This window comes from Rhagoletis pomonella, unplaced genomic scaffold (assembly GCF_013731165.1).
Source record: "Rhagoletis pomonella isolate Grant_MI unplaced genomic scaffold, Rhpom_1.0 Rhpom_scaffold_00009, whole genome shotgun sequence".
NCBI classification, from domain to species: domain Eukaryota; kingdom Metazoa; phylum Arthropoda; class Insecta; order Diptera; family Tephritidae; genus Rhagoletis; species Rhagoletis pomonella.
Genome location: NW_023458563.1, coordinates 32,432,186 through 32,448,808, shown reverse-complemented (window position 1 = coordinate 32,448,808; position 16,623 = coordinate 32,432,186). Strand labels below are relative to the sequence as shown.

The 16,623-nt window shown below is 33.5% G+C and overlaps 1 protein-coding gene across 10 annotated transcripts in view; it reads right to left on the bottom strand.

Moving 5' to 3' along the window:
* LOC118745727 (zinc finger protein 2) overlaps window positions 1–16,623 on the bottom strand; it is a 611,899-nt gene that overhangs the window by 204,415 nt on the left and 390,861 nt on the right. For all 10 annotated transcript variants that reach the window (XR_004993690.1, XM_036479353.1, XM_036479355.1 and 7 more), the window contains exon 5: window positions 9,631–9,812. Coding sequence is in view for 9 of the 10 variants with exons in the window: in XM_036479353.1 (XP_036335246.1) it covers window positions 9,631–9,812 (182 nt within the window). In the remaining variant the exon portion in view is untranslated. The remainder of the gene's footprint in view (window positions 1–9,630; window positions 9,813–16,623) is intronic.

Sequence of the window (16,623 nt, the reverse complement as noted above, 5' to 3'; positions counted from 1 at the left end):
GTAATAAACAAACAGACATTCGCATTTATATATATAGATTATTAAGTTCAGTAAGAGCCCTACAATTGGAGCTTGAACCCAATAATGAGCTTTAGCAGAAGTAATATAAACGGCGGAACGAAACGCTATATTCTGCTCAAGTAATTCCGGGCAATCAATGAAGCCAGCAATCAAATTGTAAATAATAATAATGGAATGGACGTGTCTTCTACATTCAAGAGATTTTAAATCTATAAGCTTGCAATAAGATGTATAGGGCGGAAGAAGGTCAGAAAAACGAAGGGGCTGAAGGGCAAACCGAATAAATTTCCTCTGGACCCGCTCAATACGTAGTGGATGGCACTATAACCAAGGCATATTCTATCTTTGAACGAAGAAGATAGTTAAAGATAGGGTTGGTGGAGGTGTCTACTGCGAACATCGTGGAATCTCCCTTCACTGTCAGCCATGCGGCAATCAAATCAGTTACGAAGCCTCCATGGCAGCCATGTAATGCCGCACTTCTTTTAACGAGAAGGCTGAGTCATTTCGCCCAAAGGTTATGTGAGTTCGGGCACACTGCGACATTGAAGGGAATCGCAAGACCGATGAACTAGCGCGACTTGGCATCAAAGTTCCTATCGAGGATATAAACGATGAAATAGGAATACCCTTACAAACTTGCAAGCTACTTATTTCCGAGACTGGGTTACTACTGGCCTAAATAAGCATAATATCAGTTTGTTAGAGTCTGTTATAACAGGACACTGCCTTATTGGCAATCATGTCCACTGACCAGGCGTAAGATAACATGACTTCTGTAGAAGTTGTCCTGATAAAGAGGAGGAGAAAACGATTCTGCTCTTGTTGTGTCAGTGCCCTGCTCTATCCAGATCCTCCACTCCGGGTAGACAATTCTTCGATAACTCTGAGAATCTTATATGTGTGGAAATCAGGGATCTTCCATATTCCATCAAAATGGTTTAGGAGGGATTGGCAGTTGCACCTCATATGCGACATCACAATCGGCCTTGAGCCTAAGTGAGTCTTATAGACGGCCGTGACAACCTAACCTAACTTAGCTCAGTGGGCAGACTACTGTAATTGTAACAAATTGTCATTTAATTACTCATTATGCGATTTTTTAGTTTTAATGAATTATTGTCAAACATAACAAAAAAAATCAAAAGAAGTTGTAATTTTTGTGTACGGAAACTTTTATTTAATGCAAAATTACTTTACACTAGTCACAACTTTAAATATTTTTTAATATTTCTAATTCATGTTTTATAACACAAATACATCGTTCGTGAAAATTAAGTGCTTTGGCTAAAATTCATATTTGAGTGCACAAGGGTAAATAGAGTTATTTTCAGTGTCCCACCAGTCACATTGATAGTTAATAAAACTAAGAAATCGTTTGGTATTTGTGGTAAAGCAATTTTATACATTAGTTATCGTTTTATGTTAAAAAATATCTTTCGCTGTTGTATAAGTTCCGACGGCATAGTTAAAATTCACAATTGATCAAATTCTGGAGTAAAATGTCCCATAGTCACAATAAAATGGCCCAACTGTAGAACTTCGATATTCGCTAAATTTTCAATCTATGTACATACATATGTATATTATACATATATATGCAGCGTACACTCTTTCGTAATTTTAATTTTTGGTCGATGAACAAAGGACACAATTATTTTTCATTTGTATGCAGATTTATGAGCTATTTCAACGTTTTAATTCTCGTCTCGCAACAAATTAACCCCACGTGTCGTTCGTTTGTCCTTTCTCAGTTGATTTTTGCTCCATTACACGAGCTCATTAAAATAATTGTCGGTACGTGGGTAGCGTGTCATAATTTGCAATATGACACGTAGGCCATGCGTGCGTCATATGCAAATTAAGCATATTTATATGATAATCACTTACCGTTTTAAAAATCAGGAGCAATCAACGCTTTCAACCCACCCCTTTATCGGACCCCTTTTCTTAATTATGCCTCCTTTATTTATGTTGTACTTGATTGCGAAAATATTGTACATGTATTTACCTAATTTTTAGCCCATCACCCCGTCATTGCTTCTGCATTTTTTATACTCAAATACATAAATCAGGGTTATTCCGTTAGAGATGATCCTACTTACAAGAAGATAAGATAAAATGAACTTTGGCCGCATTGGTGATTTACACGCTTTAGAGTTTAAATTAAAAATTGCATATTGTTCGTGAGGAGGAAGTTTAGTCATGTGTATGTACATACATACATACATATATGTGTATACATTAGTGTGGCCCCTAGGATTGTTCTATACCGAAAAAATTATACCCGTTTTTTTTTTATTTTGAAATCAAAAAATATTTACATAGAGTTCGCTCAAAGCGCTCAAAATTTTCCACGTATTTTATATGGAGAATAAACAAGTTTTCGTAGCAATGGTATAGAATTCCTGAAAATCAATACTTGTCGACCGGGAATCTCTTCAGGAGACTCCCAATAACACTACCCAATTGTTTATTAATAATTATTAACTATTCTCTATTACTAACTTTTCAAGAATTCTATAAAAGAAGGGTTCAGAGCACTAAACCCGACTTTTCCTTTTCACATGAATGTTTGGATCACCCTAGTATACATACATATCGGTGAATTGTCAAAAATTGTGACATCCAATCCTGTTTCGGATGAGAAATATTAAACCAAGAACTCCGAAAGCTATCTAAATATAAATATTTATGTATAAGTACATACATATGTGTATGTATTACTGCGACCTGCATACTTGAAGAAATAGACGTTTGTATGACACTAAGTCACCCACCCGCCTTATATAAGCCTTATTTAATATGATCGTAAGTCTTAACGTTTAATGCATGAAACTTGTAAGGAATACAAGTTGTATGGTACAACTCTTATTTTACACCTGATTTCGTCGTATTGATGGCATTGGGAATAAGGTTTAACTTTTTCTCTCTCAGAGAGAATAAAAAAAAATAAAAATATTAAATTAAGATTTGTGGTCCGTCTGATGAGAATTGAACGCAGACAGTTTCGGCAGCAACCGATTGTATCAAGCATCTTTGCACACTCAGCTACAGCCATACAAGTAAATGTGCTTTCAAATGTTCATTTTGAATCAACACCACATTTCGCAGTGTTGATGTCATCATTTCATAAGGTTTCTCTCTCTGAGATACCCTTATGCCTAAGCCTTTAGGTCATATAAAAAAAGCTTTAATAATCCTTTATAATAAGGCATCACTAATTACCTTGTAGAAGGTTTAGAGATCATATAAAATAAACGCTGCAAGCAGCGCCGCTAGCGAATTCTTTATTTCTTACAACTTCTTTTATAATTTTTTGGTGGGCAGTGGTGCAAAATAAAATTTAACAAAATCTTTCAAAAAGTTTAACAAATCCCGTTAAAATTAAGCAACTTATTAAACGGGTCTTAATAAAACGAAAACTGTTTGGAGTTACTGTTTGTTCTTCCTGAGCTTGGTAAATTGGTTATAAAAATAATAAATAAAATAAAAAAAAACTTTTTAATATACAACGCTTTTATAAATGGACTAACAAGTAGAAAATAATATTTCTCAGTCCCACAGAATTTGTTTTGATAACTTTTGATTTTGAAATTTTAGCAAAAGTCATTATAAACAATTAACGAGATTGAAAAACGTGGAGCGCATGCAGTACAAAGCATTAGATTTCATTGGCAATAGTCAAACTACATAACATTCTACAGCGAAAGTACAAATTTGAGATAGATTTTAAGCGGTCGTTATTCATATGCCCACATACATGCGTACATATGGGTGTTTCCATGAAAATGTCAACCAGACTGAAAAAATAAAAACAACTGAAAAGGGTTTTTAAGACGAATTAATAAGAGAAAAATACTAGAATTTTTATATTATAGAAGTATTTCAGCTTATTGGAATTTTAAAACTCAAAAATGGAAGAGTAAAACTGAATGTCTCTTCGACTCAGTTTTCTCTAATGAAATGAACTATATTCTCTTTCCTATTAACTAAATTAAGAGATTTGAAACATTACAATTACATCTTAAAATCAAATTTGCAATAACAACTAACTATAAAAATGAGAGAAAGGAGAAGTTAGAGCTCGAATAACGGTAATTTTTTTATTTGCTTCTGATAGTATTCTAATGTCGCGTACGTTATACAAAAACATTGTATGTCTATGTCATTTGTATATTGGCAGTCGCAGGTAATGCAGATTACAATTCTTAAGCGAGAATTCTTCCAGCTAAAGATATACAGTAAAAATTTCTTTCCAACCGAAGTAAAAATATATCTTATTACCTTTTAAAGTTTGTCGCATACGTTATTGTAAGTACGAAAATTTCAATCAAATACCTCAAAACCAATGTTAATTGCAAATTTTCCATTTAAATTATTTAGAATAGTTGTAAAACAATGAAACGGTGGCGAGAAGAGTTCTCAATAAATACATTTTATTACTTACGAGAAAAATTGTCGCGTACGTTATTGTTTTTTTTTTCATATAAAACTAGCCAGAGATAATTTCTCTTAAAATATGAAAGGATTGTAAAGGTACATTATTTAGTTTAGTTTAGGAATTTTTAAAGAAAAGAAAAACTCCCATGGTTCGCAGACTTTCGCATATATGCGTGTTTCCATGAAAATGTAAACCGAAAATGCAAGCAAATGAATTCAAACGGCTTTATAACTTTAAATTTCGTATTCAGATGGCGGAAAAAGGTTTCGAAAACGCGAAACAGTGGAGAGAAGAACTGAAAAAATTTAATTTAGTATGTGTTACTAGTAAAAATATTGTATGGGGGAAAAATCTGTCGCCTACGTTATGTCGCGTACGTTATTATATATTTTTTTAATAAAAACTAACCAGAGATAATTTCTATCAAAAAATGGAAGGATTGTAAAGGTACATTATTTAGCTCAGTTTAGGAATTTTAAAGAAAAGAAAAACTCTCATGATTCGCAGACTTTCGCATATATGTATATGTGCCTTAAAACCACTTCTTTTTTTTTGTCGCGTACGTTATCACCTGGTTTTGAACGGATATTTTCCACACCAAAGTTTCGAGGCTGCTTATTCTTTTCTCAAACGTAGTACCCTTTGGTTGCAACATAACCGTAATCTTTTTTTTCTGTAACTTCTATTTTTGATAGATTTACGTTACTCTATAAGCGTACGAATGTCGCGTACGGCTGTATGGAAACACCCATATGTTACTTTTCATATCAATTCAAGTGTATTACATGCGCCCACGCTTTTCATTTTCAAGCCATTAGTTGTTTATAATGACTTTTGCAGAAATTTCAAAATCAAAAGTCATCAAAACAAATTCTGTAGGACTGAGAAATATTATTTTCTACTTTTTAGTCCATTTATAAAAGCGCTGTATATTAAAATTTTTCAATTTTATTTTATTCATTTTCTACTTTTTAGTCTTGTCTGTACAAAATTTTGCAATAGATATTAAAATAATTCAACTTGCAGAAAAAAAGAGAACAGAAGACTATGCAAGCACAATGTTGTTTGCTCACATTTAGTATAAACATACATATCTACATACATACTACATATAGGAGCAGTTTATTTTATTTAAGGAAATGGCGCGTCGTCCATTTCCGCTGTGACGTATATAAATAGTGCATATATTTAGGCGGAATATTTAACTTCTTCTGGCGGGGCGACATCTAGAACCTTCTAATTGTATCTCCTTGATATGATGCCTACAACGAGGTTGATATCTAGAATTTTCCATAAATACCTTTGCTACATTTATAGTAGGTGCATTCTTTTGCAACCGAGCTACAAAAGAACACTCGCTTAAATGACGAAATACACGCAAAGCAACAACACAAACTCGGCTATTTATCCGAGCTCAGCCGGTTCGGTTAAAAAATACGCGACCTGAAGGCTAGTGTTGGTAAGTGAAAAAACTGCTCTATTGTGAATTGTTAATGGGAAAGTGGAGAGGGAAATTTTTGCTTCCTTTTATACGTGACTTATATTTTAAAAGAGTATATATATATTACGCAAATACCTCGCATAATTACTCATTTAAATTGGTTTTTGTATCTAAATCCCGTTAAACTAATCACATTTTCTTGCCAGCTACAAACAGGGTTGCTTAAGTAGCTAAAAGGAAATTTTACCCGAGTTGAGCGTTCTTTTGTCGCTCGCTTACAAAAAAATGCAGCGCTCCACGCTTTTCATTTTCAATCTCATACATTGTTTATAATGACTTTTGCTAAAATTTCAAAATAAAAAGTTATCAAAACAAGTTCTATGGGACTGAGAAATATTATTTTCTAATTTTAGTCCATTTATAAAAGCGTGGTACATTAAAAAGTTTTTTTTTACATTTATTTTATACTTTTTAGTCTTGTCTGTATAAAATTTTGCAATAGATACTAAAATAATTCAACTTGCAGTGAAAAGAGAACAGAAGACTATACAAGCAAAATGTTGTTTGCTCACATTTAGTATATGCCTACATATGTACATACATACATATAGCAGCAATTAATTTCATTTAAAGAAATGGCGTGTCGTCCATTTCCGCTGTAGCGTATGAAGTGCATATTTTAAACTTCTTCTGGCGAGGCGACATCTATCTCTAGAGTTTTTCTAATTGTATGTCTTTGATATGATATCTACGACGAGGTTGATATCTAGACTAGGTTTGCCATAAATACCTTTGCTATATTTATAGTATGGTGGTCTGGACATACAACAAACATTGCAAGTTCATAAAAGCGTTGTAAAAAGTAAAGCAGGTAAGTAAAGGCTCTCCAAGGCCGGGATTTGTCGTCAAAAATAAGGATTTTATAGTCTAACAGTTGCTTAATTTGAAAACTATGTATTACACATTCTTTTCGGCTTTCAACAAATACTCCTATAGTTAACTGCCCTTTCTCTAGTTTTTTGAATGCATGCAAAAAACGAGTTTGGTATCATGTTATCCATAATGTGCATGATCTTATCACGCAAATGAAGGGACCTAAAGTTCTAAGTCGCCACCGAACGGCAAATGGTTTTTATGAGAAGCGATTTCATGGTAGAAGTACACTCGGAGGTTTGGAAATGCGACAACCGCAGATCAGGAATTGCGTAGAGCAACATTTACTGGAAGTTTATATGGGATCTGGAAGACAGTCTTCCCAAAATAAATTTGAAAAATTGATTGAAATAGTAACTCTTCTGACTATGAGGGGAGGTGAAAGAAAAATAAAACTTGCGCCAGCTGCGATTTGAACCGGGGTTCACAGATTTTCTAAGCGGATGTTCTCTCTACATGCCAACGCCGCACATGGAAATTCGTTGACTAAGTGCCTACATATCAGTAAATCGTTAACCATACCCATTGTCCGCCACTGCGTGACATTGTAACCAATTTTAGAACAAAACTCATACCTTATACATTACATTCGGACCACTTTTAGTACAATTCACCTGTTTTACATTACACTGCTTTAAATTTTTGAACTATCTTTGGTCTAGATACAAAACTACTATACCTACGACTATATTGTTCGAGCAATTGGACCAATCTTTCCTTTAGGGACCGAATAGCCCGATCACTTTAGATTTTTTCCACGAAAAATTTCCAGGAATAATTTTTTTGATGCAGTTAGGTGTCTCCTGTTTAGGTGAACACAAAATGAAAATTTTTCCCCCAATTGCGATATGGGAAATGTCCCCCATCTTGGATTTTGTGTTCTTTATTATTTGCGCGCGTCGTTTTTATTATTACGTCGATTTTGGTCTAAAGTGATCGTTCTACGAAGTGGATATCGCTGGTTGCAGACATCTAGCCTTTTCAATTCTCTAGGATATCGGGTCAAACTTTGCTGGAGTTTTCTGAGACCAGTGATTGGCGCAATTCTAGAACTTAAAGCGTATTCGAACGCTGAAGGTAGTATTTCTAATGATGCTGCCAAACTGACACTGATTCAGGACCGAATGTAGCGGAGACAAAGTTCCTATCTTGTGGGATTATCTGAACACTTTTTTATATCTACTGCGCCTTTTTTAAGTTTAGGTATGAGGCTTTGTTACGTTGAGTGGCGAACATCTGAGGTTTTTAACGCCCGAAACTCTACGCCTAGGGTTCGAAATTTCAGACTTTGGTATCGATACTGAGTACTCATTCTGGCATCGAGCTCATCGTATCGATACTCTAAAAGTATCAGGGAAAAAGTATCGATACTACTCAGTATCGGACTCATTAAAATACGTATTTGGGATACTAAAATTATTTCATTCTTCAATCTTATATCTAGTTATTTCCTGAAATTAAAACAATAGAAATTTAAAATATTTGATTTTTATTGCACTGCAAAACTTACTTTCACGTTAGAACTAATTTTAACGTTAAATGTACATACATACATACACACACACACATATATATATATATATATATATATATACTTTCACGAATTTCAAATTTTATTAAAAAAAATTTGCACATTTTTTGGGTTGCATTTTTGTATCCTATTCAATTTTAGTATAATAATGTGGAAGTTTGAATTTAAAGTCAACGGCTACACGTAAACTTGAATAGGTTACAAAACTGCATACCCAAAAAGTTTCTAAAAATTCTGCATTTTCGTGAGCTTTGCGTAAAGTGGTATGGCCTTATTCATAAAAAATAAAAAAGGTATATAAACTGAAAAATGTATGATAATGTCATTTTACTAAGCTCTTTAAACCTACTTTATTTTTTATGAATAAGGCCATTAAACTTTTACTTAATTGGTTTATGTTATGCAACAGACTACACGCAATTTCAGTTTATTTTAAGTGATTGACAAAATTGAATGCTAGTAATCCATATAAGCAAAGAAAATTGGGTTGCTAATGGAAGAAAAAATTTAAAAAGTGTGTTTTTTAATAAGTATTCGATACTACGAGTACTTTGCAAAGTATCGAGTAAAATCACCAAATAAGGTATCGAGTATTAAAGTACTCATTTTTATACCCCCAGTATCGATACTTACTCAATATCGATAGTATCGTTCGAACCCTATCTATGCCAGGTTACTCGTATATTGCGAGTAAAAAAGTATTCTTATTATTTTATTGTTATTTTTGTAAATTTCTGATAACTTTTGGTACTTTTTCGTGAAATATTTTCATCCCCTAATTGTTAATTTTGAGCGTTTAATTCTTTTCCAAAGAAGCTTTCCTATTTCACAGTTCTAACTTATCGGTTTTTAGAATTTGATATGTTTTGTTAAATTTTTTAGTACGAGTAACTGCAAATTAGTGTTCATAAATTTTCTATATAAATAAGTTAATTTAATGTTGAATGCTTGACGAGATGATCTTCGACAGAGGTTTAGGAATCAAGATATGCTTGATTACAGCTTTGCCCCTGGTTTAAATATTACGATTGTTTTTGTAACATTTTTTAGTTACAAATTTATTTTTGTTCAAGGGGGAAAAACTGATTAAAATTGTTTTTCGTTTTTGACCTTTACTACGCACTCATCTTTCGTAAGCATTTGCAATGCTTATACCTTGGCTGAATTTACTTGCCGCAGCCATTTTTGACACATTTTTTGTAATTATTTTTTATACATTTAATAATAATATAATATGGGAAAGTACATTAGTTCACTTACCAGATAAACAGTAACCACAAGCACTTTCACCGTCCGGATGTTTTTCGCGCATGTGAATCTCGAGTGTCTCCTGATACTTGTAGTGCCAATTACATTGCGGGCACTTCAGGGTCTTGCAAGAGTTTCGAGTTGACATCTGAACACCAGTATTGAGTCGTGTCGAACTCAGTATCATCTCGCAACTGTCAAATATAAAAAAATAATTTTACTTACATACATACATACGTACATACGTACATATTTATGGAATGATACGCATTTAACAAAACAAGTATGAAGGGTTAATGAGACTAACAGGCTAACCTAATATTCGCGGCTTGCGTTTTGGTACGCATGCCGTCGAATTTGTTTTTTTGCGTCACCCGAAATTGACTTGCATGCGTTTGCATTTGATTTCATTGAGCGAAACGTCAAATCAAAATGTCACGCAGAACAAAAATTGGAAATTGAGTTAGCTTCATACGCACGCCGTTCAATTTCGGTTGATCTCATACAAGTTGCATGTGCATGAGAAATTTTTGACAATAAATTGGCGGCGTGCGTGAATATTAGGTTAGCCTGTTAAGATAAATTTTGAAAACCTACTCTGCATATTTGTGAATATTTGTGGCCAGTAATTTAACCAAGTATATTATTTTGCTATTTATCGCATCGCTTACATAATCGCATATATGTTCATATACTATATCATACTAACATATACATACAAGCAGATACTCCTACATACCCAATTTGCAACAGGGCGAAGACGACGTCGTTACGACGCCGCTCTGGCGAAGTCGTTTTGGTGAACTCTAAACGACGTCGTTACGAAAATTGGGTTTATTTTCAACAAGGACCATATAGTTCAAAATTCAAAAATTGCGCAATATACATATGCATGTATGTGTTTATAAAAAAAATTAACAAGCTTTTATAAAAATTTTAAGATTTTTATTCTGCATTAAAGAAACACATATGAAGCAGTTTTAAAGTCCATTGAAGTTTGGTATGTTTTGTGTTTGGTAATAGAATACAAGGTTGAAGTGCCTCAAAGCATGCATTTTCTGTCATAAAATTCATATGGATGAAAGTGCGCAGTACCGTAAAAAAAGTAACACCAAAAATCAATGTGTGTTTTGTGTTACTTCAAACCTGTGTTCTATTATACTAACATTTTATGGACTATAAAACTGCTTCCTATGTGTTTCTTAAATGAAGATTAAAAAGCTTTAAATTTTTATGAAAGCTTGTTGAAATTTTTTTATATATACATATATATGTATGTACGTATATTGCACATTGCTTTAATTTTGAACTACATGGTCCTTGTTAAAAAATAAACCCAATTTTAATTAATTTTAAAGATAACTAAAATGAAGTAACAAAAAAATTAATTGTTAAAACTTATATTATATTAAAATATATGAAAATTTTTGTTTGTATTTTATGACTGAATGTTTACCTTATTTTTCTTTTTTATTAATATTTAAGTATTTATGTGTATTTAAAAAACTTTGAAAAAAATTCAATGAATTCAATTAAACTATTTTAAACTAAAAAATTGTTTTTAATTTTCTAGCAACTTTGAGCGTCGTTTTGCAGTTCGCTGGTATATCGTTCTTGCGGGCTGCAGGGGAGTCGTTTTTGCGACCCGCCGGCAAGTCGTTTTTGCGACCCGCCGGTAAGTCGTTTTTGCGACTCGCCGGCGAACAAATTGTTCACCAAAACGAGTCGGAAACGACTTCGTTACGACGTCGTTTGGCAAATTGGGTACGTATGTACATATCGCACACCAAATCAAAAATGGGCATAAATAAAAATATACCAAATGTTCAGGTGAAGCTTTTTGCGCAAGCGAAGCAAGCAAAACGAGACAATCTTAATAGTAGATATTCCAGTTAACAATGATAGTGATGAAGAATAAATTTTGGCGGACGTTAGTAATATGGTCTGTGAACTGTTTTATGGGAAAAAATTAATTTTTAAAAATTATGAGTTGTGACTGTTTTTGATTTAGAGTGCGATATGTTCAAACACAAATAAAACTGCACGCACATTTGTACATTTATATGTACATACCCTGCAGGGAAACCGCGGACTAGCGAAACAAATTTCTAGTTCCGTACTAGGTCTTTATCGCCAAAAAGGAACTGGTCCGATAGGACCTAGATCCCCACCAGTCCAAAATCGGCGAAAAGTAGTACTTTTAAAAAACTAATTTTTTTCAGTTTTTTTCAATAGAAATCTATCAGGCATGTTCTGAAATTCGAAAATTTGAAATCGACTCGATTTCGATAATTTTTTCGATGGTTTTTAATCCAAAAATTTTTAAGTCTCGCATTAAAATGATTTTCTTTTATATCGCTGTTGCTTCCTTTATAGTTTTCAATTAGAATATTCACTCCTTTCATCAGATATAATTAAAAAATATTTGGCAAATCGAGTCGATTTCAAAAAGATTCGAATTTCAGAACATGCCTGTATATCTAAAGTGACGAATTTAGAAATGGTTCGGAACTATAGAAAAAGGGATGCAGAACGAACTAGATCTTATTTGTCGAATTTAGAACTATTTCGGAATTATCGAATAAGGGATGCAGCAGGGGGCTTGTTTACTTTACATAGATATATGTTCGGCGGCTTTTTCGTTCAAATACGCTTCTATTTAGTGCTTCGCAGATGCTTTTTCATAGCTTGGTTATACAAAAGTAAAATTTGTGTTAACATTTCAACATCTTGGGAGCGTCTGGAATCTAAGAAACAACAGCGAGCACCTCTGCAAACTCAGCTACAGCAAAAGGTATGTAAACGTATATTTCTTACAATCATTCAAACAAATTTAATTTCAAATTGAAAATACATTTCTTCCAAAATAACTTAAAATCGCACACACGGAAGAACCAAAAAGATTGAAAAATCATGATACTTTTTTCTTTCGTCTGTCGATTTTAGAACTGCTTCGGAACTATAGAATTTAGGAATAGTTCGGAACTATCGAAAAAGGGATGCAGCGGGGGGCAATTGACACTTCCTAGGACATCGCCATGTTAAATTCGCCAGTTGCTTGCATGCAAAAGAGATTTATCGCGAACCAGTACTGGGTCTAAATGTACTAGAAGCGCACCAGTTTAGACAGGATATATACTCTTGTATAAAGTTGGGGCTGTACGTACAGCGTACTTTGCCCCTAGGACAAGAGCAATCCGCTTTCAATGAACTCACACAATGGTCAATTAGAAGAAACTGTAACTCATTGCTTAAATGCTTTCATCAAAGAAAAACATTCACAGCTAGCTAGACCTTCTGCCGCTGCTGCTTCCCTCGCCGTGAGACGCAGCTTGGAACTCCAACCCCTTTTTGCAGCGAAAGTAAGTTTCGCTTCGATTGCATCTCCAGGGAATTGTGGTGATCCCAACACGCTAACCCAACATAAAACCAATGAAGCAATCTCAATTAAATCAAATAAGCTACCACATCCATAACAGAAATGAATGAACAATTGCATGCACCCACCAAATAATTATGCACGTATATGTAAATATGAGTATATTGTATTGTTACAACAGCGTGCAATTTGATTCAGCAGAGATCATATTGGAATTGCCACTGGTGCGGGCGTCTCATTAACTTACTGATTTAAGAGCTTTTAAGCATGTGCATAGTCCCCAAGTGTTCTTCCGAAAGCATAATATGAATACATATTAGTGTATTATTAGTTATTCCTTTCATTATTCGTTAAGGCGTGTGCTGGGCCAAGTGGGACGAGCAATATCTCCTATCGAGGAGCAATGAAATAGCAAACTTAAATTAAAAGTTGCAATCAAATATTTATATATACATAAGTACATAAGTATGTAAATAGATATGTACATATACACGACTTAGCCAAATTAAAAGCATGAAATTTGATGAGATACCCAAAAAATTATTACCACGAACATTGGTACGACCCGTACTACATACGAGTAGAAATCATTTCTGTCTTTTTAAGCGATAGTTTGTAATAGTTTGTAACACATGTTACGAGTTTTCATGTCCTGGCATTTTCGTACGCAAAAACTTGCAAGGGATAAATCCAGAAAACGAAATTTTAAGGGAAGTTGCAAGTTTTTACTGGATGCAGCTAATTATAGCTGCTTGTTGCATTTTACACAAACGAATGAAAACAGTTTAGGAATTGTAAAGTTAAAACTGCCAAAACATAACAATTTAATTCAACTTCTTTGCCTAGTAGCTGCTTGCTTACGGCGCTGTGGCGGAGTAGTGCGTTCTACCACTCCGTAGAACCTGGGGTCGATCCCTAGTCCAGGTCACGTCTTAATTAATTCAAGTTTTTGATAAAATCCATTTTTCTGCTGTAACAGCAAAAGTTTGAGCGTCACAGCCTTGGCATGCGATTTTTAGCGGTGCACACAAGAAAAAAGTGGCGATTTAGCTGAACAAAAATAATAAACTAATATAATTGATTTGTGGTGTGGGAAATTAATATTATATGACAGCGCTAATCTTAATATATAAAAATCGCGTGTTACTATGTTTGTTTACGCTAATCTCCGAAACCGCTTAACCGATTTCATTGAAATTTTGTGGGTGTGCATTGTTGGTGCCAACTTAAAAGATAGGATAGTTTTTTTTCATCGACATTTTTTCTATGCTCCTTGCAACGTTCTTAAAAATCCCGTGTCGTTAACGGTAATTACAAACTACCCATATCCGAAGCGGGAGTTTTCCAATGTTATTCGCGGCTACGTTTCAAATGTATGTTTATGTTGGGGAGAATAGGTAGGATACCCTGTAGGGATAACACGAACTAGTGAACCAGATTTCTAGTTCAGTACTAGTTCTTTATTGCCAAAAACGAAACGGCCCGATAGTAACTAGTTCCGCACCAGTCCAAAAGCAGTGAAATGTGGTACTTTCACTAAACTATTCTATTTTAAATTTTAAAAGCAGGGAAGGTAATCATTATGAGTAAAATAATTTAAACAGCATTTAATCATTATTTTATGAATTATTATTGAGTTTTATTTTTTCGCTCAAACGGAAATAATTATTATTTGATTTTTATTTTTGGGATTACAAATAATGATTATTTTATGATTTTTATTTTTTCGCGCACAGATTATCATTAATTTTCAGTTTTATTTTTCCACTTAAAAATAATGATAATTTATAAAATTGAAAAGGCCATAAAGACGCAGCCTACTGAAATTTTTACCTGAAAAGTTTGGGTCTTATTCCTTTTATAAGGGTGCGGCTACGTCTCAAAAGGATATGTCGGTTATCACCCTGGTATAGTTTTTGAAATGATTAATAATCATTATACTTAGTGATTCCATAAGCAAAGGCCAAGATCCTGAAGGACAAAGGCAATGCAGTTGCAGAAAAAGATGCATTTAAAAAAAAGTGTCGAAATAATTACCACTTTCTCACTAAATTTATTTAAAAATGCAAGCCACCAGGGCTACCTTTTTTTTAAAGAAAAGACGAAATAAGTTTTTTTATGCAATCCACCACAGCTACGTTAATACAGTCAGTCAATAAAGTTTAGGTACAACGAATTTTTTACAATACTATTTTTTTAATATTTTAGTTTTCGGTAATTTTTTATAAAAATATGGTCAATTCTACAACAAAATCCCCAAAAATCAGAGTCCCAAACCTTGTGCAAAATTTAAGAAAATTCTGCAAAATTTCATTAAAATAATTCACTTTCTATTTATGCTCTCTAGAAAAAGTTTTTTAGTCCATTCAATTTTAGTATAATGAATTGCAAGTGTGAGGAAGCTAGGACTTACCAAAAAAAAAATAATTGCTAAATATCAATGGTAAGTCCTAGCTTCCTCAAACTTGCACTTTGTTATACTAAAATTGAATGGGCTAATAACTGAGTACTTAACTTTTTTCTAAAGAGTGTAAATTGCAATACTTGGATGGAAATTCGCAGTTTTCTTTAATTATGCATAAGGTTTGGAACTCTGATTTTTCGGGTTTTTGGTGTAGAATTAACCATATTTTTATAAAAAATTAGGGAAAATAAATTATTTAAAAAATAGTTGTCGGTATTGTAAAAACTTCACTGTACCTAAACTTTATTGACTGACTGTATATCTTATTTAAGTTAAGTACGACAAAAACTTTGGAAGTACTTCATATACATATAAGCTTAAAAAGAACTGAATTTACTTAAAAATCAATATGCTTAAATTTAGACAAGTAAGACAAAGTGAACTTATATTTTTACTTTTAAGCAGAACGCACTTTTTTTTTACTTACTACTTAAGTTTAATACTACTACTACTACTAATGTGGTTTATAAATTTTTAATAAATGCGTTTAAACATTTGTAATTGTATTGTCCTTCCTTCAACCGATCGTATTTAATTTAGAAGGGAAATGTTTCGACAAGCCTGATTAGAAATGTAGATCTAAGGTGACGAATTTATAACAGGTTGGGAAGTATAAAAAATGGATGCAGATCGAACTAGATCTCATCTGTCGAATTAGGAACTGGTTTGGAACTAAAGAAAAGGGGATGCAGAACGAACTAGATCTCATCTGTCGAATTTGGAACTGGTTCGGAACTATAGAAAAAGGGTTGCAAAACGAACTAGATCTTATCTGTCGAATTTAGAACTGGTTCGGAACTAGAGCCAAAGGGATGCAACGGGGGACAATTGACACTTCCTAGGACATCGCACTGTTAAATTCGCCAGTCGCTAGCATGCAAAAGAGAATTAACGCGTACTAGTCATGGTTCCAAACGCACTAGAACCGAACCAGTTCCGCACTAGTTCGTTTGCCTACAGGGTAGCAACAAAATAATGTACTATGTATTTAAACATATACATAAACATGCGCACATCAACAGCAACAAAAAATTTGCCATTTGGATTCCATCCAATGTAGGGCAGATGTTTGAACCGTAACCAGAGATCGTGTTTTTTAACGTATTGAACACTAAAAACAATCTTTTCTAAATTTCGATATCAAAAGAAACGTAAGGAACAA